Here is a 22213-nt window from a genome sequence, read left to right on the forward strand (position 1 = left end):
TGTATCTCTTCCTTAGAATATCAAGACTCCTGCCACTAGGACATAAGCAAAATACTTGACTTTGATTTCTTTCTCCATTTGGTTGCTATTTCAGTGGAAAGCTGTCCACAACTGTTTTAGCAAGGCTGAGCAGGAGGCGCCATTTATGGAAGTGATCAGCAAAGGTATTCATGTCTGATGTCAAGGTGAATTCAGTAGCTTCCTGTTGCTTGCTTGATTGGGTGAGAGCCAAGCCGCTGGCATAACCATACTTCGTGGACTGGGTGTCAGGCAGGTCAACATTGTACACATTGAAAAGCAATGAAGAGAGTACTGAGCCTTGCAGGATGCCATTCTTGAGACTTCTAGAGTGGCTTTCCTGTCCATCAGTGGTCCTGAGAGTGAAACTGTGGTTCTGAAGCATGAGCTTATGATCATTTTGTCAGGTATGTTTTGGAGGAACTTGTAGTAGAGGCCATGGAGCCCAACAGTGTTGTATGCGGCAGTGTGGTCCACCAGGACAGCACCGACCTTCTCCCCAGCCTCAAAGCTCTCTTCAGTGTCTTCACTGTTGCCCTTCCACATATGAAACCAGCCCACTCCTGAGGCAGCTGTGAATAAATTATGGGGTAGACTCAGGCATGAATAAGGTGTTCCAGTAGCTTGTATGGGATGCACAGAAGAGAGATTGCTCTAGCTCTTTGCATCATCCTGGGGCTTGTTAGGCTTTAGGACCACAACAGCTGTGGCCTTTCTCCAGATGCAAGGGATCATGTTATATTTGATGCAGTTGGACATAAGCTCATGAAGCCAAATGACCATCATCTCCCCAGACTTATGAAGAAATTCAGCATGTATGACATCAGACTGTGGTGATTTGTTGGTCTTTAAGAGCTTAAGGGCTGCCTTCATTTCTTCAGTACTGAATTCTCCAGATAGGTGTGCATTGGGACCATGAGTCTTCCATAGTTGTCTGACTCCTTTCTTTATCTGCCTAGTGAATTCCTTGTTAGGTTTGACATAGTGGCCATTATGCGTAAGTTGAGCTGCAATGGCATCAGCTTTGACTTCATACTTACTCACACTTTAGGTTTTTTTCCTGTGAGCTGGCTTATCTTCTGCCAAGCCTTCCAGCTGCAGTGTGAGAAGTTAATTGACAACCGTATACTTAAACATTGTCACACTGTCACCTATCTAGGAGTCAAATTGAACTGGACCCTTACCTACTGCCAGCATCTGGAAGGTATCCAGGGTAAGGTTAATAGCCAAGAAGCTTTCATCCATCACCTTGCTGGCACTACCTGGGGTGCAAGTTTCCAAACATTTTGCACCTTCGCTTTGGCACTTGCTGAGTACTGTGCACCAGTATGAGGCTGGAACACACACACCAAGCTAGTGGACGACAGCCTTGACAGCATCATGAGGACTATCACCGGGTGCCTTATGCCAACTCCAGTTTACTGCTTTCCAGTCCTCTCAGGCATCCCACCCCCTGACATCTGGACACAAGCTGCCACCCTGGCCCTAGGCCTCACAGTCCAAAATCTGGACCATTCTCTGAACTCCAGCTTAGTAGCTGCAATCCAGAAAACCAACTATCACCTGAAGTCTCGGGGTTTGTTGTCCACTCAGGCCAGTAAGCTCATTGAATCTGCAGATGGCTTGTTACCCACAAGACGGGCCTCCTATCAGTGGAGCAGGCAATATACTGCACAAGAACTGCAGCTAAAAACCTTTATCTGCAGCTAAAAATCTCCTTACTTCTACCCCTCAGGATGGCACCTGCCCTACAGGGTCTGGACTGCTCTTAACCATCTCACAACGGGCATTGGATGGTTGAAGGCGAGCATGCATTCGTGGGGGCTGTCCAATGACATGGTTTGCAGCTGTGGTGCTCAAGGTCAGACAGCCGACTACATCATCTATGAACGCTCTCGTGGCTCTCTTTTGGGTACCCAAAGTCTTATTGACATTAACCATTCTTCCTGTTGCTGGCTTTCTGGCCCTTATGCTTTCAACATGAGTGTGGCAACACTCACTTCATCTGTAGCAGCAAAATACTTCAGTCTCAGAAAACTGCAAGGCAGCAACACGAAGAAACCTGTTGACCTTTGACTTAGCTGTTAGTTCAAATGTCAGGTTCAGGAGTGCGGTGCTACATTGACTACAGCTCCTGCAGTGGAGCTGAAATTCTGTATTTGCACTTTCCTGAGAGGAGACTTCTTACCAGCCACCTACAATGGGATCCACAATGCAAAAAGAAAGAACACTTAGTCACCTTGCAGTGACTGTGGCTTTTCAAGATGATGTAGGCTGGGTCTCTATTCCAATTTTCAGAGTCTTTGGTCATCTCAGACTTCAAATCTCAAGGGAAGTCAGGGAAAATTATGACTGTTCTGCCTCTCTTGACCTCTCCTGAGAGCATGAGGAGATACTATGTATGTGCTCAATGCCACAGAGCCTGAAATGCACACACTACAGCATCTCAAAGAACCACAGTGTTTGTAGGGTGAATAACTGTTTTTGATAGCAACTCAATGACCTTGAAAAACACGATTTCCTGATGTAAAACAATGAAAATTAAAGCCCTGTGACATTACGCAGAGTATAAATTTGAGTGTTTTATCCTCCTGATTTCCTTCTCGCTATTTATGTTAATCCTTTTGTTCCCTTCTTCTTCCTGCTTTTTTTCTTTGTTCAATTGCTACTGAGGTTGCCAAAGGGTGAAGACCACTGAAGAAGCTGCAGGTGAAGGTTTTGCCTTCATTTTCTTAGCCGTCTGACAGCTGATATGTGCAAGGGAAACCCACGGGGCTGTGAAATGGACCCGCCCCACAGAAAGCAGAAATGTGGTATCATATTTCTAGTGAGACAGATTTTTAAACAGCTTTTGCAAGAAACTTCTTTGCTTGGAAAGGTTATCCCTGGCTGATTTCAAAGTCGCTAGAGGAGCAAGTCTCAACCAAGGTGCCGTGGCACTCTAGGGTGCCTTCAGATCCTTTCAGAGGTGCCACACAATGTTAGCACTGTTAGATTTGCAAACACGTTGCACAACATAAATCCAGAGTTTTCAAATAGAAAGTCGTAGTGTTAAACACCACCTGACCAGTTGTGGTCTTTGAGTTCTTTGCAACAGAAAGATTGCTGTGTTATTTTTCTGTGGTCAAAAAATGAGTCAAAACTGATGTATGCTGGGGGGTGCCTTGAAGCTAACAAGGGCTGCCTTGAATCTAAAAAGGGTGAGAATCAATGTTCTGTGGTAGAGCAGGACATGGGGGGGAAGAGAAAGCAGAATGTGTTTGGGGGTGAGATGTTTAACAGGTATAAGTTGACGTAGTTCTGTTGACCTCAGTAATGCCTTGCGAAGTTTATACCAACTAAGAATCTAGTCCCACGTAATGAATGAGTTATAGGAGCTTACTCAAAATACTGCTGTTTCCTTCCTTTCCCCAAGTCATCAGTGACAAAGGGGCCAAATGAAGTCCGGCATGGTCTGATATTTGTTAAGCATTCAGCCACTTTTGGGCTTGTATTTACAGCATCTGGTATTACAAGGTGATCTCTTACTAGCCAGGCTCAGGGCTGCATAACTTCCAAGATGGAAAAAAGTCAGGTGCATCCAGCCTGGCACGGCTAGCCAAAGCATTGTCAAATGATGAATCGGTGACAGAGCTGGTACATGTTCCAGCTTGCCAGTCCTGTATTCATTTATCTAGACCGCACTTAGTTCAGTGATAGCGGGCGAGATATTGCTGTCATTTACTCCCTCAGACCTGGTGTAAATCCAGTGGATATTCTGGAGTTCGTCCAGATTTGCCCCAATTATGATTGGGAAGAGAACAATGGCAGTTCTTTGCCATGAATACATTAATTCTAAAGTGATCATATGTAGATGTTATATATTTAGCATATCTATTTTTGTTAAGCTCACACCAGCAGGATTGGTGACAATTTTTTTCAAAGGGTAAAAATGGATCAACAGCCTCTTCCCTCTGTCTCTTTTGAACCATGGAACATTTTTCAAAACTGAAGTGCTTTGAAAAATGCAAAATGTTGTAATTGTTGTAAATTGAAATGTGCAGAGTAGAGCAATTTAAAAATCATTAGAAATATGCATTTATAGGGTAAGTGCTTCCATAGTAAGCATATGAAGGCATAATACAGTATATTAATATAGCTCAAGACATCTCACATTGATTTCAAAATTAAACATCAAATACTGCAACTTGAAAAAAATAATTAGGTAAAACCATTACAGGGCAATCAGAAAAAACTCTTTACATTTAGGAAATTGCAAATTATAGGTGTCAGTCATTCTGATTTGCAAAGGACGAGGAAATTCACTCAAAACAACTCAGTGGTGAAAATAGCCTTGAAACATCTTGGAGTACCTCAGGTAAACTTTCATGTTTTCCATAGCTTTTCTCTTTTGCCTGTTTTCAGTCAACATTTTTATTGTACTTCCAGTTTTGGCAAATCTAAGGAAGTCTTTAATTATTTTACGAGCGTTGCTCATTATGTTCGCAAGGGATGACTGACATTCTTATTTTTGTCTAACTATCCCTTCTCTTTAATTCTTGGGGAGCTCATCTGTTATGGCACTGCAAATGAAAAGAATGATTGAAGTTTTCCTTGCTGTATGTTATTTGACATTGGAGAAAAGCTCTTCTTAACACTATATATTTCATTGAAAAGAACAAACTCTGTGACCAGCTTGATTTGTGTTTCCTGCAGAGTAGCAAGAGCTTGCAAAAAAAAACCATCTGGCGAAAGAAATTTCTATGAAAAAAGATATTAGTAGTTAAGACTGGAATGCTTAATTCACATTGCTGGATAATGTTAAAGTGAGATGTTTAGGACAGCACAGAAACAGCCTAAAAAAATCCTACATACTGAAACCAATTCAGGAGGAACCAGAGAGACCTTGATATGGACATTTATTGATTTAAGAAGTGGAATGGGTTAGGAGTAGGAGAGATATAGGGAAGCCACCTGGGAGATAGGGGTTGTGCCTGCCAACTCTTGCTTAATTGCTTGCTGCTTAATATTACTTGCAGAAATACCAAAAGTAATGGTTTTTCACTCCCCTTTCCTCCTGCATAGTGTGCTTCCCAATCTATTCTTTTGTCTTTCAAATGCAACTGAAAATATCCCTAATAGAAAAATAACTATTAATATAAGTTTAATGCACTTGGTGATCATTCTTTGTCTACTTCTGCAGTCCCCAGTCTAATCCACAAAGATGACTTGGTCTAAAATGGTTTAGACAGGAATGATCCCACCTCGAGCAGGGGTAGATTGATAGCCTCCAGAGATCCTTTCTAGCCCTACTTTTCTGTGGTTCTGATTCCATGACTTACACTATGTCTGGATGGCCCGTCTCCCTGTAAATGGGACCAGTGCTGAGCTGCACCCCCCACTCCCCCCCCCACACATAGTACACACACCACCCCCAGTAGTTAAATACACCCTTCTGCCAGACCCCTTGTGGGTAGTTTGGATTTACAGTTCATATGTAAGAGGACATGTGATAATTGAAGTGTGTAATGTTTCCAAAAACAAGTTACTTTTCACACTAGCTAACACAAGACATATGCAGATCTAGAGAGGACAACAAAAAAACAACTGCATATATTTTACCACCTCATTTTACTGCCTCATATATGTTACTGTTTATTTGGCCCTCTTATGAATTAGTTGGGGTTTGACTACAGTCCTGTAAGGGGTCTGCCCCGCTACTTGTATTTGGCTTCTCCTCCAAATTGAGGGAAGGATGTCTCATCTCTGCAATGTCATTTTTCTTGAAAGATCCCACTGTTTTGAAAGGACTCTGCTACAAAAGCATGCCCTTGCAGATGCCTTCTCCTCTGAAATAGTGCCCCTGGTCTAGTTCTCTTCTCTCTCCGAAACAGCTGCTGCTCCTTGTGTATAACCTCCAGGTTCCTTTGTCAGGTGACCCTTTGATCAGCCTTGCCAGGTGACCAAAATTGGCTGCCGGATGATCTGGTGCTTGGATACTGCCACCTTCCAGAATTCAGACGTGCAGAAAATTGGTTGGCCTTGGATGGCAGCTATCTCTTTGTCCAAAAATGTTCCCTGCAAATGGACGGTCATCAGCGTTTAACAGCTTGCCTTTTTCTGTTAGCTCTATGCCAGCTGCAAGAATTTCTTCCTTCACCTCCTGTCGGTTTGAATTCAGTATGGAGGCATAAGGCAGCATCGGAGGCAACAAGCCTTCATTCATAATGGAGTTTGCAATCTGACATAGCTGCACAGTGAGAGTCCCCTGGTTTAAGCAAAGATGCATAAGCCGTACATGGGGAGATTCCCCACATCATCACAGGCACCCTCCTGAAAACGGCATCCGCCTTGTACACACACAAATAGAGCTAGGAGTCCTAATACCAGGAACAGGGCTCTCTCCTGAGGAGTTCAAGAAGCATGCTGAGGAAGCACCGCACAGAGAAAAGACTCAGGCCTATAGTCTGTTGCTGTCCCTAACACTTACAACAGCTTGGGAACATCCAGCTGCAAGCTGTTAAAATATCCTGACTTGCTTTTCATCATGAATTCAACAGAGGGCAAAATAACATCTCAGCACAAAATGATTTACAGTAAGTCCCAGAAGCCAGCCCCTCCAAACTCACTGTGGGCATGTAAGCTAGAGCTTATGAATTTGGAGAGGATGTTCTTATAGTTTAAATTTCAGGGAGAAGCATGCTGCTTCAGTAGTTCCCACACAAAGACAACTTTTTTTTTTCAAACAGGCCTTAGTTCTCATTGTCAGTTTAAGTCTGACCCATCCTCAAAAACAACTATGCACTTCTGATTTTCTCCTTTTGGCTGATAGCATCTTTCCTAAAGCTAGTGACACAAAAGGACCTTCCTCGTATTCAAAGGGATTTTCTCTCTCAGCCAGAACCAAATAAAGGGAATTCTTTTATTATGGAGCAAAGATGCTGCAATTCAGCTAGACTCAAGATGCGCAAGCTTGTTTGATGAAAGCATTTGCTCTAAGATTCAGTGCAAGCTGATTGTTTATGAGAGGTGAGTTTATAGTTCATTGCTGAGGTACAAATCATGCAGTTCATGAGATCACAGGGTTGCTAAGGCTTATGGAGGCTGATCTACCTTTTCTCGGTGTTAATGGTAAGTATGGTCCCTCTTAAAAGGGACTGTAAAAATAGCAATATGGGTTCCTGAGTCTCAGTCTCTGTATCAGATTTTCCCAGTTTACAGTAAAGAAAAATCCTCCACTTGAACTGCCAGCACTGAAACCTCAATTCAGACTCTGAAAGTCACTGTGTCCTTTCCTTTCAGCATCCTCTCTCATTCAGATTTGCCCATCAGTTGCACCTGTGCAACCTTAGGGCTCCTGTGAGGTTTATACAGGTGCATCTGAATAGATTTAAGTGAATCAGTCTCCTGATTGTGTATGAGAAGAAGTGTGAATCCAGCACACTCCTCAGCTGTGTTGGCTTTGCAGGGAGAGCAGGAGCGAACAGCAGCAGAAATGTATTTCTGTTACTGAAGTCAGCAGCTCTTATCTCTGAGCTCATGCTTCTCCCTTTATAAACAGGATGTTAACAGACTGTGTTTGTTTAATATGGGGGGAGCAGGGTTGATGGAAAAATCATGATAAAATACTCAGGACTCGTAGTAGAGAGGGTATCTTTTATTAGACCAACAAGATTTTTGCCAAAAAAAATTCTTTAAGTGCAAGCTTTTGAGGCAAGATCAACAGAGTAGTTGGAACAAAGTTCTTTGCAAGCTTGCAAAGCTTTCAAAGAACTTTTTTCCATCTACTCCGTTGGTCTAATAAAAGATATCGCATCTACCCAAAGATCCTTGCCTGCCTACGTCCCAGACCAACACGGCTACAACCAAAAACCCAGCAGCATGGTAAAACACTTGTGCTTTGACTTCCTTATTCAGTGCTAATGAGAATTGTCTTAGTTTTAAATGAATGTGCTCATGGCGGGTGGGAGGAGGTGGAATTTCCTGATCCATCCTCATAAGATTCTCCACCTTCCTAGAAACAACCAAGTGAAAGAAAAAGCTGTAAAGACCATCCCTGTCATACCGCTTTCCAGCTTTGCCTGGTGGGCAGGTCATCTGATTATCCTTTCTTTCTGTCTTCCCCCCTACCCCCTTCCTTAATGAATATTTTTGTCAGCTTCCAATACCTCTCAGTCAGTTTTCATGTCACCGACTATAACATCCTTCACTGATTCCTGCCTACGTCTCAAGGTATAGCACTGAGTGCCTTTTTTTCTTTCCTTGTCCCTCTTGAGTACCTTCTTTTGTCCCTGAGAGACAAACTGCATATTGAATTTTCTTTCTGTGAATGAATGCCACCATGCAGTCTTTTCTTCCTGATTGTACAGCAGTTCTTCCCTCCCATTCATTACTGGCACAAAGTGGGATTTTTGGGGCGCTTTTTCTTTCCTAGTTTTCCGAGTGAATAGACCCAGGAAAAGGTACACACTGAAAGAGATTTCCTTCTGTAGTTCTCAGGATATTGTGAAAGCATTTACAGGGCTTGTTAGCCAACATATGAATCTCTAGTGACCACTCTGCTTCCAGCATGCAAGTCTGAAATCAAATAACTGCAATAAATATGAAAAAGGATAGAGTTTGTCCAGGAACTTCACAAGTATTTGCTTAGGAAGTCCGGTATTAAAAAGGGTCAGTCTGGCCAAAGCATTCTGTGGGAGGTTTTCTTGCCCCTTCGTCAGTCTGATCTTCCTTACTATTCGATTACACTTTTGTTCTTTTTATTTTTTGTAATTCCCATAAAGGCCTTATCTAACCTGTCAACCCGTATCATTTATAGACCTAAAAAAATTAAAAGAAACAAGTGTGCTACTAAAAACCCCTTGTGTCAAATACAGCATAATCGTATTTCTGCTTTACACCAATAGCATGGCTAGATAAACAAAGCTATACTCAATGGTGAATGAGTAATATTTTTCAGTAGTATCAATCTCAAGAGCTTTGGCCCCACAAAATGAATGTTTACCATTACTAGTCCAGACTCATAAGATTGTATTGATTAGATTTTTGCACTGTAAAAATACCATTTTGAACCACAGTGAAATCAATATAGGGTGTTTTTTATATATACAAATTGGATTTGGATCAGGAAGAAAATATTCTTCGTCAGATGAGAAATAAAGCTGGAAAGAAAAACATGGTAAAACATCAATGGGGGAAGGAGGATTTCAGCTAACTTGTATGTCTATAGCGTATGCTTTACTGTTGTATCATTGTCTGCAGATCTTTGTTTTTGTCCAGTGATTATTTTTTTCACACAAATAAATCTTCATGCAGATGAGGACTCCATGTTTGCAAAAGCTATTTTCCAAATCAATCTAACAGTATGAGAAATTGTAAATGCAATAGTAGACAAAAACACAGACATTTGATTATTTTAGGATGCACAACCTAAAGTCTACACAATGATGGCAGCCTGTTTACTAGAAGTCTAGAAAGCTATTTTGTGGATGCTTAATACATCAAAAAGCTATCCTATGAGATGAGTGAAGGATTTTTTCCAAAAAGCAATTAACACAGTTACTGGAGTGATGGTGAGGCATCATTATGAGTAATGAGCAGTGAGGATACAGTATGCTTAGTTCCAGCATTTTTTATTTTATGTTTACATTTAGACAATGCTACTAAGATGGGAAATGTAGTTTGGAAATCTGTGAAATGATATATAAGAAATATTTTTTTTCCTGTTCCAAGCTTACAAGCAAAGGGCTAAAATGATGAAGTGCAGCTGACTGCAGAACCAGGTGGACCTGTTGTTTTGATTGTCAGCATTAATCTGACTAACAGTCATAAAATCATAGAAAAGTAAGGCTGGGAGGACCGAAGGTTATCTGGCCTAAGCCCCTGCAGGGTTATACCTATCAAACTGCCTCATACAAGTACTTATCTAACCTATTCCTAAAGCTACGCAAACAACCCCGTCACACAACTACAAGCCATCTTGCCCCAAAACACTGAGCACCCTAACCTGCCACAGGTAAAGTGGGGGGACGAGGACATTGTCTGTGTCCTGATGCCGCAGTACAAATTGAGTTGTCTGGTGACTTTCTGTTTCTTAATCCCTTAATTCTGTACCGCTCAAATCAACCCGAGATGTATGCTGCCCCTTGAGTAACCTTACTGAAACCCAGCAGGATAGCTCCAAGAGCAAGGCACTCCTCAAAGTGAGTATTGGTGGTAGGATCCTTACCTAACCAGTGGGATAGAAGCAGAGGTTCATAACCATCTGGGATTTCCCACTATGATATATGGTATCACTTACCACAATTATAGTAAGCAATTTTGGAAGAGCCACTAAGCATATCATGAAGGAGAAAGAAAAGGACGCTCAGTATCAGTCGGGGTCTGTCTTTCCGATCATTCATGTTGGCCAGCCATTGAGGCCATGGCTCTCAAGTGTTGACAGTCCTGTTAATAGGTCCACTGATACCCAGACTCAATTATGTCTCTAATGAATAAAGTTGCACAAGCCAGGTCTTCAGCTGGTATTAATTAGCATAACTTCATTGAATCTGGGCCAGTAATATTTAAAGGCTAGTCTTTCGGCCCAGCATAGACGCATAGATAGGGTGTGTTTAATTCCTGGCTACAAGGTAGTATTTTAAGATATCTAAGCCACGGTCATGGGGTTAGCAGAAACATTTAAGAACTGATCAGGTAATGAGAAGGCATCGACAAAACAAAGCAACTAGAAGAAGATGCTGCACTGAATGACAAACAAAAGTGTAAAAGAATATCTATGAATTTCCATCATCCAAGAGATGCTACAGAGTGCCATGGCACCGCAAAATCCAGTTCCATTCAGTCTCCAGTGGAAAACAGACACTAGCAAATGTATCACTTCTGAAATTGTAGCTGGACCTAAGTTAACTTTAAGGAGCACAAACTACAGGGATAAAGAGGTGGTGTGATGCCACTGGAGCCAGTTGGTATTGGACCTGTATTCATTTGTGGTGAATTTGCCCAGAATCTTGGATCCTTTGGTTTGCATCACTCTGACACGGTAGGCATATATCCTTCCTCCAGGACGGTCACCCAGCACAGCCAAACACTGACTAATTTTGTGCCTTTGACAGGGATGAACAGCCTTATCTCTTGCTTAGGGAAGCAAACCCCTGGAGCTAGCTTTACCTTTGGCAATCCATTAACTAACTTGCAGGAGTTTTCTGTTAAATTCCTTCCATCAGATCAAGCAAATTAGAAACTCTTTGTGCCTGTTTTCAACACAATCAGTACTGGAAAATGTGGCAGCACTAACATACCATGGTGATAGGTGATATACACAGAACCGAAAAAGACCTAGAGAATCCATGTCCAATAGTCTTCTCTTTGAAGTCTGGTGCCTTTGATGTGCTTATGCTCTTCACACTTTGCAGATTTGTGACTAACCTCTGTACCTAGAATGAGCCAAGCTAAAATCTAAACACACTCAGACTCTGGGAACATTTTCAGTAAAATGTTACTGAAAAGCCCTGTGATATTAACTTGTAACTTGCAGTGTTGTTGCACACTAGGGTAGGTGACAGAGGAAAAGCTTTGGATACTTTATACAGTTTAAAAGAAAATCTACATGTAGCTATAAACCAAGGAATGCCACTGTCGTCAGGGTGTCGTGAGATGATGTTCAGGATCCTTTAGGCTCAAACTAAACAGCAGGAGTCAACAGCAGTTTGGAAGGATAAGTTATCTCAGTAACAAGGAAAGAAAACTGTTTATAGCCAGAAATCAGAGTTAGGGCATCTAATTGCTTGAATGTGTATTTACAACATGTGTTTTGCTGAAGAAAAATTGCATCTGCAGAAATGGTGGGTGGCAACCACGGGTCCCTATCAGCAGTGGAACTGTTATCAAACTGGAATGTTTCTGTACAGTAGATGGTGAGTTATTCAACTTCCCAGAGATGAAAAGAGAGGTGTGTTTTGAAAGGGGGTTTATATCCCATGACAATGTTCTGTCACTCTGACTTAATTTCTTTTGTACTGAATGCCGTAGGTAGATTTTTTTATAGCTATCTACTGCAAGGAAATGAAAGCAAAGAGGGGGGCATATGATTAAATAAAATTGCAAGGTGATGTTTGACTTGTCACCGACTATGAAGAAACTAGTTAAAGAGTACAGCTCCTGTATTGCCCTAAGCACTGAAACCTCCTTTTTACTTGCAAGCTTGTTCAGTTAGCTATGTTCTATTAGGTGTGTGAAAAATCACACCCCCTAACTGACATGGCTATACCAGGAAAAGCCCCAGGTGTACCAGCAAAGTTGCTGGCCATAGCTCTTTCATTTAGAGAACTGATATGTGCCATCAGATGACCTCTCTTTGCAGAACAGACTAGTAACCGTGTCTACAGTAGGAGAGCTTGCTAGCTCAAGTATATCAGCCAACTTCTTTGCTGGTAGAGACCAGGCCTCTAATTGGCGTCATTCAAAAATTGCTCCTTCACTTTTGAAACTTGCAATTTAAGTTTTTGAACTTTTTTCTTTCTTTTTTTTTTTGGTGGGGGGAAAAATATATTAATAAAGTCAGTTGCTGAAAAATGAAAGATAGAACAGGGTTGTCTCCAGGACACAGCAGGAAGGTAATTTAAAAAGCTCAGGAACATTGTTGAAATTATCATGCAAGCTTATTAAATGCAATGTATATTTAAATTGAAAAAACTTTTCTTTATTAGGCCTAGATAGGTGAAATTTCACAGCCTCCAGCAGTTAAGCATATTGGGTAAAAGTCAGGTAAGATTAATTTCTAATCTTTATGGAAATCCATTTATTAAAAATGGGTAGCAAAGTTATGAATATGATACTTAAGGGTTTAGACTATCAGTAGCACATGGTTCATCATTTAAAGATGAGGGCAAGTTAAAATGAAAGTGTTTTTTAGTTTAAGATTTTTACATTTTTATTTTTATTTTAAGACCTCTTTTGTTTACATTTGGTTTTATATATTAACATAATTTTCTAACCAAGTTATTCTGGAAATATGTTGAAATAGCATAGAATCCTGCCTTATCATTACAAATTATAAAATATTTAGCTTTAATTTTCTTCTCCTTATTACACAAGTAGAAACGTATTATTATAAAACACATTTAAGAGAACTCATTGTTGATTTAGGTAATTAAAATAAGAGTCTGAAGTGAATTTTTAATGCTTCTTAGATTAGCTCAGAAATGATCAACATAGTTGTAATTTTTTTAGGAATATCAGCCAATAATGCTTCACAGCCTACATTTGCCTTATTCCAATAAAATTAATGAACATTGAGAATTAAGAACATGTCAGTAAAGACTTCTGTCTGCTTGAGTTGATCTAGTTTTATTTTTTTAAGAAGTCTCTAGCTCATTAGTGGGCTACGGCTGCAGAGTCTGAATTCTGTATGTGATACGCCTTAGACCAGTGGTTCTCAAACTTTCTTTTTCATGGGCCACTTGAAAATTGCTGAGGGTCTCAGCGGACCACTTAATACATTATTTTTGTTCTACAAATCAAAGCACACAACTCATATTTTAATATCAGTAGTTTTACCTTAGAAGAACAGATATTCTCCATTGTCCCGCAACATTTCTGCAGCCCACCTGAATGGAGCTCGCAGACCAGTGGTGGTCCACCGACCACAGTTTGATAACCTCTACCTTTGACTATAGCTCATGAAAGTCTGTAACTGCAGGGGTCAATTTGTGCCAGTTCCCAGCAGTTTGCCAACACTGTCCTGGCAGCCTACTCAATTGCTACACAGTTTCAGCTCCTGTTTAATAACAAAATGAAGTTTCTGGTCCTTAGGGTTGCAAAGCCCTTCTTTCAGCTGTAAAATAATGCAGTGCGAAGTGTACAGATTAAGCGCAGAGGAGATTCTCAGCTAGTATAGTTTAGAGTAACTCAGTGGACTCTAGCGGAGTGAAGAAAACTTACCGGAGCCAAGGATCTGGTCTCTTGGCTCTAAAGCCATGCAAAGTGCAAATACAGCTGAAGTGCCATGGCTCTTTGGTGCAGTAAGGCAAGAGGACATCCCACAAAGAAATGAAAAGGAGGTGCAGGTGAGTGACAAGAAGTTCTCCCATTATGCTAAAGCCTGCATAGAGGGAGAGTTTGTGAGGATACGCTGAAAGATTTCTATAGTTTCATAGTAGGTACGGTCGGAAGGGACCTGAGCAGATCATCAAGTTCAACCCCTTGCCATGGGCAGGAAAGAGTACTGGGGTCAAACAACCCCAGCAAGGTGTCTATCCAGCCTCCTTTTAAAGACCCCCAGGGTAGGAGCCAGCACCACTTCCCTTAGAAGTTGGTTCCAGATCCTAACTGCCCTGACTGTGAAGTAATGCCTCCTGATATCTAGCCCGAATCTACTCTCCGTCAACTTATGGCCGTTATTCCTTGTTAGTCCCAGTAGTGCTCAGGGGAACAGGGACTCTCCCATTGCCTGCTGGTCTCCCTTGGCCAGTTTACAGATGGCCACCAGATCCCCTCTCAGCCTTCTCTTGTGGAGGCTGAAGAGGTTCAGGTCCCGTAGCCTCTCCCCATAGGGCCTGCCCTGCTTCCCCTGATCATGCGAGTGGCCCTCCTTTGGACCCTCTCAATGCTGTCCACATCCCTCCTGAAGTGCGGCACCCAGAACTGGACGCAGTACTCCACCTGCTGCCTGACCAGTGTCGCATAGAGGGGAAGGATCACCTCCTTGGACCTGCTCATAATGCACCTGTGGATGCATGACAAGGTGAGGTTAGCCTGCCTGACAGCGTCCCCAGGACTGTTTCTCTTACTGGCCTGGTAAAGGAAAGATCCATATCTGGCTCAGTGGTTTATCCCTCTGTCTCTCACTGTAACAGGTGGCTTTTGAAGATCCACCTGGTCAGTCCCGAAATATCAGGAAATGTTCTAGGAACCAGAACCCTATTACCTTCCATGAAAACTGGGGGGGGAAACTTAACAAACACACGGAGTCTTTTGCATTTGGTTAGCTCTACCAATAGTTTCGCGCACTTTCTCTGTGGATCAGAGAACCTATTGATGGAGTCATTAACACATTCAGGCATAACAGTATACCCCCAGTTCTACTCTGTCTATCCACCCAATACAAAATTAAGCCTTGATGGACTTATTTCTCAGACAAAAAAAAAAAGAAATAAGAACCATCAGAGAGAGAGAAAGAGAGAGATGGAGAGAACAGGTGTGCACATGGGACACCTAGCATGGTGCAAGTAAAATTAAGAAGGTCTCTGGCATGGAAGTACAGGAGATATTGCAATGAGACTCAGAGCCTGGGCTGTGTCCTTGTTATTCCACGTACAGGAAATACAATTTCTTGATAATGTCTACAGTTTTTCATAGGTTGCTTTTCCCCCCTAAATCTGCTCTGGAAATGTCACACAGCCAATAAAGAGCCATTATTGAAATGTGCAAACTAGACTCACCTTCGTTATGTAGAACTAAAAGACTCCACATCCCTCCACATCTGGGGACCAAGCAGTATGCAGCCTTGCCTTATAAGGCTGTTTTTACTCTTTACAGGTTATTTCTGGAGCTCAGACAAAGCCAAACTAGTTGTGTTTAATTTACTAGAATGCCATAAATTCACCTACCATGGCTGCACCCCTCTGCTGGCAGGTATTTAAATTATAGCATTATGGCAAGGCGATGTAGTCATTGCCAGAGTGGTTGTGCACCACTGCAGAATTCCCCAGTTGCTAGACTGGTCTTGATTCACAAAATAAACTCAGACGGCACGTCCAGACAAGCACATACATGCGGTTTGTGTCACTTCAAAGCAGTTTGAAGTGACACAAACTGCATGCAGTACACGTGCACCCATTTACTGTACTGCTAATTAGCAGTACAGTGCGGGGGGGGGTTGACACTGGGAGTTTCGATGCCAAAAAAAAGCGGTGCAGCCCACACGACAGCAGCATGCACTGCCAGAAATCAGAGCCTCGCCGGCCAGAGCCATACTCTGGCTGCCAGCCAGGCTCAAGCAGCTAGCTCAACACTGCTGCTGCCCTGGGAGGCTCTCAGGACCCCAGGTAAGGCTGTAGGCTCCCCAGCCTCTCCTACCTCACCCCAGTTATTTTGCCATGCACCAGAGCATGTGAGCAGGGGCATGCCAGGGGACAAATAGCAGTGGTACAAATACATGCCGCTGCTGTTTGTCCCATGAATAAGACATGTCCCTGGGTTCACGCACTCATCGGGATATACCCAGAGGTTTCAAATAAGAACCCACAGTGTTACAAATACTCTGACCTGTCGTGGTCTCTCTGGCCACGTCCAAACAAGTGTGGCCATGTGGTATGGGGTGCTACACATACATCTGCAGTTCGACCATGGTGGGGAGGAGGGTTGGATATCCAGGGGTCAAAAAAAAACCCATCAAAAAAAAGGGGGGCAGCACATGCCACTCAAAATGGGAGCCTGGCTAGCCGGAGTCATGCTCCAGCTGTTGGCTGGGCTCTGAGCGGCAAGAATGTCATTGCTGCAGCCCCAGGAGGCCCCCAGGACCCCAGGTAAGGCTAATAGGTCCAACCTAGTGCTGGCCCCAGCCTCCGCTACCCCATCCAGGGTAACCTGTTGCACGCCAGAGGGCACATGGCACTCGGGCATTCCCTGGGGACAACTACAGGCAGCACAAGATGTGCCGCTGCAAGCTGTCCCCAGGGAACCAAATGTCGACACTAGTGTGGATGTGGCCTCTTTGCAACAGAAGAATTGTGCTAGTATTTTTCTGTATTCAAAATCCGAGTGAAAACTACAACCTGGCATTTTCTGAGGGATGCCTCAAGCATACTGGCTACTTTGTGCATGTTGTTCAGAGCAAAAGCAGCCTCGCTGCACTATCCAGACCTGTATAGTTACACAGTGAGAGCCAGGGCTTTGTATGATGTAAAACAGGATAATTCCATGAAGTTGATGGGCTATGCTAATTTACACCAGCTGATGATCTGGCCCATACTCAGACTGGATAGGGAGATGCAATTTTCTGCACATAAATGTCAAAATTATGCTTTTCTATTTTAATGGGATTTTTTTCTTGCAGGTGAGGATAAGACTCTTACACAGATTTACTTTGTTCTAGTCTTGTACACTGTGATGTACTGAAGACATTTGGTAGTAGCAACTTAAATCACACCTGTATTTTTCAAGTTCTTTGCAATGCATTTCCCAAGGGAGAAAAATATTGATAATTTAGCATTTTTTTATGACTTCTTTTGTACCATGTAAGGTAGACTTTTTTTTTATTTATTTATCCATGTAGAGGACTGTTACCTGAGAAAATTATTGATGAACAGAAGTATTCTTGACTTTAAACCATTAAAGCAAAATGACATTTCAAGTCCTATGTAAATTATACTGCTGTTAAAATAAATTATAGAATCATTGAAATGAAGGTCGCCAAAAGGTCCTGTAGTTCATCCCTTCTACAGAAGTAGGATATGTAGCAGATCCTATAGCGTCTCAAATTAGCCTGTTCAAGCACTTACCTATCCCTGTAGTTCAGTGTAGATTAAATACCTGGAAAACCTTATTGTCTTCTGAAAATTAAGCCAAACTCCAATGGGCATGGTGAAAAACTGATCACTATCCTCTTTTTAAAAGTACCTTTTGCATTTTGGAAGTCTTTTATATTTTCCCCCTCAGTCTTTTTCTAGAAGGCCCTGTTCTATAACCCAAAACATTCATAAAAATATTGAATAGAACCAGACTCGGGGACAAACCCCTGCTAAGTATTGTGTCATTGCAATTTGCTGTTTATTTTGTTTTTTCTCTTTGTTCAATTGAAAAATTAAAACTGATAAAAGATTTAGATTCTAAGTTTTAAAAAATGTATCCAGCATGCAAAGCAACTGTTTTTGCCACTACAGACATTAAAGGGATGTTTGAATGCAGCAGTTCAGAATAAGATACAATTCTGCTTGAAACCTGCCAAGGAAAGTATTTCCACCTCTAAAGATGTTTGTGTCAGAATGGACCTGATGATTTGGGCTTATATTTTCAGTACTCACAGCTAGGTCTGAGAGGAAGGAGGAGGAAACATTTTTCTGGCAGGATAATTGCAGAATAACAAGCAAATTCTGTCTACAGGCGCTAATTATTTTAAATAAATTTAAACTGCATGGAGCCCTCTTAATAATGAAGCCATTTTTTTTTTACAAAGCAGCTTCAGTGTAAATGGAAGTGGAATTGAAATTGGCATATTGTGATGTATTGAAACAATTTGGGGCTTTCATCCTACTTCACTATAAATGTAATTTCACTACGGTCCTGTCCATGCAGGAAAAAAATCCTTGAACTGAAAAGACCTGGAAGAACAGACCTTGTCAATATAAAATAGATTTTGCTCTTACCAGCCAACCATGATGGGCCGGGTGAGCAAAGTAAAGATGTTTTTAGAGTCCTTGAAAACTACAGAAATGTGTGTTCTCGCACAGTGGGTTGTTTGATGCACAACTATTGTTTGATGTATCACTGTTCTCTGTACTGTTTCCTTTTGGTATGGTAGCTTGTTGTTAACTTTTACGGTCGTAAGTGAAAGCCATTGGCATCACTACAAACTAGTTAATACCCGAATGACTACTTTGATCTAATGTCACACTTTGAATTCTGACCACTTAAACCCTGCACCTGGAAATCTGCTTTTGCTTTTTATGTATAGACAGGAGTTCTGAAAACAAGCCAGCCAACCTGAATCAGGAACGGGGATATGATGCGTTCATGGGTTTGCTACTTCCTAAGTTTAAAAAAAAAAATTAAAAAGGAGTAGAGTGGTTGTGTAAGGCCTTTATACGGTGGTAACACTCCTGACCAAAATCCCCACTGATGTCTGGTGTCAGTATGCAAGTGGCAATAGTTCATTATCGATACATAGCTCGTGACAAAATGAGAAATTCCCGTTTGAAGGTTTGTCTTCTTTGAATCTCACATAGAACTATGCACGCTGGACTGTGGGAGCCACGGTGTTTGTTCAAGAGGAATATGCCAGTGTGAAGAAGGCTGGGTAGGACCAACCTGTGAAGAACGTACATGCCATTCTCACTGTGCTGAGCATGGCCAGTGCAAAGACGGAAAGTGTGAGTGCAGCCCTGGATGGGAAGGAGACCACTGCACCATCGGTGAGATTTTTATCTTAAAAAAAAAAAGTTTGAACATCTAATAGAAAAATGTCATTGCCATCAAGTTAAATTTTGCTTGAGAATGGTAGAGAACAAATTCAGTAGGTAGAGGTGCCTCTCCATTGACTTGGAACTCTGTTGGTCCCATAGAGTAGTCTCAGCACAGCTGTTATTTGAGATGAAACAATATCATTGTAATAAGTTGAAAATGTCAAAACAAAGATATGCAGGGTGCATCCAACTGCGCCTCTGGGCTACCATCCTACAGGAACTGGAAGTCACGAGCACAAAATGTAAACCTTAAACGACTTCCTTTAAACCTTCTCTCTTGCAGTTTAAATCCATCTTACACTAAATCTGCTGCCTTCATATCAGAGGAGTTAAATATTTTGCTTTGGACTATAGGTGATTTTTGTGTGGCTGAGTTGTAACAATACTCCTAAGAAATTTAAGCTTGCAGATCTTTTTGGAAGTCGTCATTCAGGCGTACAGATGTAATTGTTATATTTTTGATGCAGCATTACATACTTTTTTGCAAAGCTTAATCGTCTTTCTTGTGAAAGCGTCATTAATAGTGTCTCAGAAACAGTCTTATTCATAAACATTTGAATTGCCTATGAGAGACTTGGGTACCTCCTTTGGAGGAGTAAGCAGTCCAAGCTTTCATATTTTGCAAATGCTGCGCCACCCACTCAGTTCAGCCATTGGTTAATCTGTTCTTCCTTTTTTTAAAAGCCCAACACAAAACCCCTTTCTTGAACAAAATAATTTGCATGTACAAGGAACTTCCTAGCATAACTTTGATCAATTTGGTTTCCTATAAGCAAGCTTTTAAAAGGTAATTCCACTGCTCCCTGTACATTTTTGCCATCTTAATTAATGAGGAAGGGCCAAATATTTCAGGAAAAAACAGAAGGGCGATGCAAAGCAAAAAGAAGCTGTTTATTAACAAAAGATAACTGCAGCTACATGTGTTTTCTTCAGTCATTGTTATTAACATTATAGGCGCTACAGTGAATGATGCAAGCTGTGCTGTGCATCCTGGTGGTCATATGGATAACAAAGATGAGCAATTTATTTTATTCAAAGTGGTAGGAAGAGACCTGATTGCAATAAGAGGGAGGCACTTTATCTTAACCAACAGATGGTAAACCATTAGCAAATGGTTTCTATATTTTCATTTTGGTACAAAAATTCAATCTATCACAGTTTTGTTTTTTTCTTTTTTAAGCTCACTACTTAGATGCTGTCCGAGGTAAGCTTTTCCTATCAGCATTGCAGAATCGTAATAAAAGGATACAAAAGTGTTGGGGATTGGGGTATTTTTTGTTCCGTGTTTACTTCTCAGCATCCCTCTTATTTTACATGGCCAGGACAGAGTGAATGGATGACTATGGCTAGAAGTAGATAGAAAGATACATTTACAGGGCAAAAGTCTTTTTCTTTTTAACAAAATGTGTTTAACAGAATATCAGTCCATTCTGCATTCTTAGCTCTTTACATTGTCACAATGCTTCATGAGAAGCAGAGTTGTCTAACGTAAGCGTGTTTAGAAGGCTGCCTTAGCAATTTGTTACCGTTATCGATGTAGATATTTAATATAGCCTGGGAGGCAAGTCATATTTCTGCTGCTGGGTTTCCATTCACAAAATGGTGACAGCAGTGAGGATTTCCCATTACCAAAATAACTTGTACTGGTCCTTCCATTAGAACAAAAATGCTCCTATTGTCATCATCTGCAACCGGAGTCATTTTTCATTTTGTAAAAGAAATATCCTTTAAGGCTTGGGAGGTGGGGGGAAAAAGGAAAATAATACATTTCAAAATACAGCATTGTACAGAACTTTTTGGGCCCCAGCACTTCAGAAAAAATGGGGACATATTGGAAAGAGCCCAGCAGACAGCAACAAAAATGAGGAGAAGCCTGGGAAGCAGGACTGAAAAGGAGTAGGAAAGGTTGAAAAGGCTAGGATTATTGAAGATGTAGAAGACAAGATGGAGCAAGGATTTGAAAACAGTCTCCAAGTACCTCAAGGAAAGTTATAAAGAAGATGGAGATAGACTGTTCTCTGTGAGAATTTAGGTTGGAGATTAGGAAGAGCTTTTGGCTCTGAGTGCATGTCTACATGTTCATTAATGCTCTTTAGGTAATGCATATTAACTCCAGTACCTCCATTGTGGTGCACATTAGCCTGTTTTAATGGCTCCGGCCCCCCTGCAACGAAGGAGGCAGGGGAAGGGTTTATTTCCCCCTCCCTCCTGTTTCCCACCAGCACGGACCTGCCAGGCATGTCTGGACTCACAGGTCCAGCAGCGGGGGCATGGCCGAATCTGGCAGCAGGCTCATGTGAACTGGCCAGGGAGGGGGGTTAATTCCTTCCCTCCCTGTCCCACCAGCACGGACCGGAGCCGGGGTCCTCCTGGCGCTCCCCTCTCACTGCCGCAGCAGCATAGGTGGGGATGCGGCCAGACGCCAGCCAGCATGGCCCCCGGGGGCAGGGGAGGGAGTTTATTTCCCTTTCAACCCCCTCTGCCCCCAGGGAACTGCGGCCGGGGTCTGCCAGCCCTGACCGCCACCACCACCAATGGCTGCCTGCACAGGGCAAGCAGCAAGATAAGCCCCCTCCCCACGTTTTCTGCCAGACACCAAAGGGAGAAGTAAAATAACCCCCCCTCCTTGCTCCCTTGCTTAAAGGGGCCGCTCTGTCCAGCCTCTGGCTGTGCCCCTGTCTTTGCCACTGGAGCAGCGATGGGGGAGCAACCATGACAGGGACTTCAGCCTCTTCCCATCAGGGGCAAGGCAAAACAGAGTGGGCAGAGCTGCTGCAGACTGCATGGAGCAAACGACAGTGGCACTAGAGGAGGTTTTGGCAGCTATGGCCACCCTTCTGAGCCCCGGTGCCACCCCTTGCCCCGTACAGGAGGGGCTCCAGCCCCCGTCGCAGTTGCTCCCCAGTCCAGCAGCAGGGACAGCGGTGCGGCCAGAGGCTGGCCGGCAGGACCCCCCTTAGGCAAGGAGGCAGGGAGGGGGGTTATTTCCCCCCTCCCTCTGGCATCTGATGGAGGGGCAGGGAGGGGGCTTATCT

General features: G+C 42.4%; 1 protein-coding gene across 3 annotated transcripts in view; it reads left to right on the top strand.

Moving 5' to 3' along the window:
• TENM1 (teneurin transmembrane protein 1) overlaps window positions 1-22213 on the top strand; it is a 1265690-nt gene that overhangs the window by 1108497 nt on the left and 134980 nt on the right. For all 3 annotated transcript variants that reach the window (XM_059732824.1, XM_059732825.1, XM_059732827.1), the window contains one exon: window positions 18942-19127. In XM_059732824.1, the coding sequence (XP_059588807.1) occupies window positions 18942-19127 (186 nt within the window). The remainder of the gene's footprint in view (window positions 1-18941; window positions 19128-22213) is intronic.

The sequence above is a fragment of the Alligator mississippiensis genome, chromosome 8 (genome assembly GCF_030867095.1).
Source record: "Alligator mississippiensis isolate rAllMis1 chromosome 8, rAllMis1, whole genome shotgun sequence".
Taxonomy (NCBI): domain Eukaryota; kingdom Metazoa; phylum Chordata; order Crocodylia; family Alligatoridae; genus Alligator; species Alligator mississippiensis.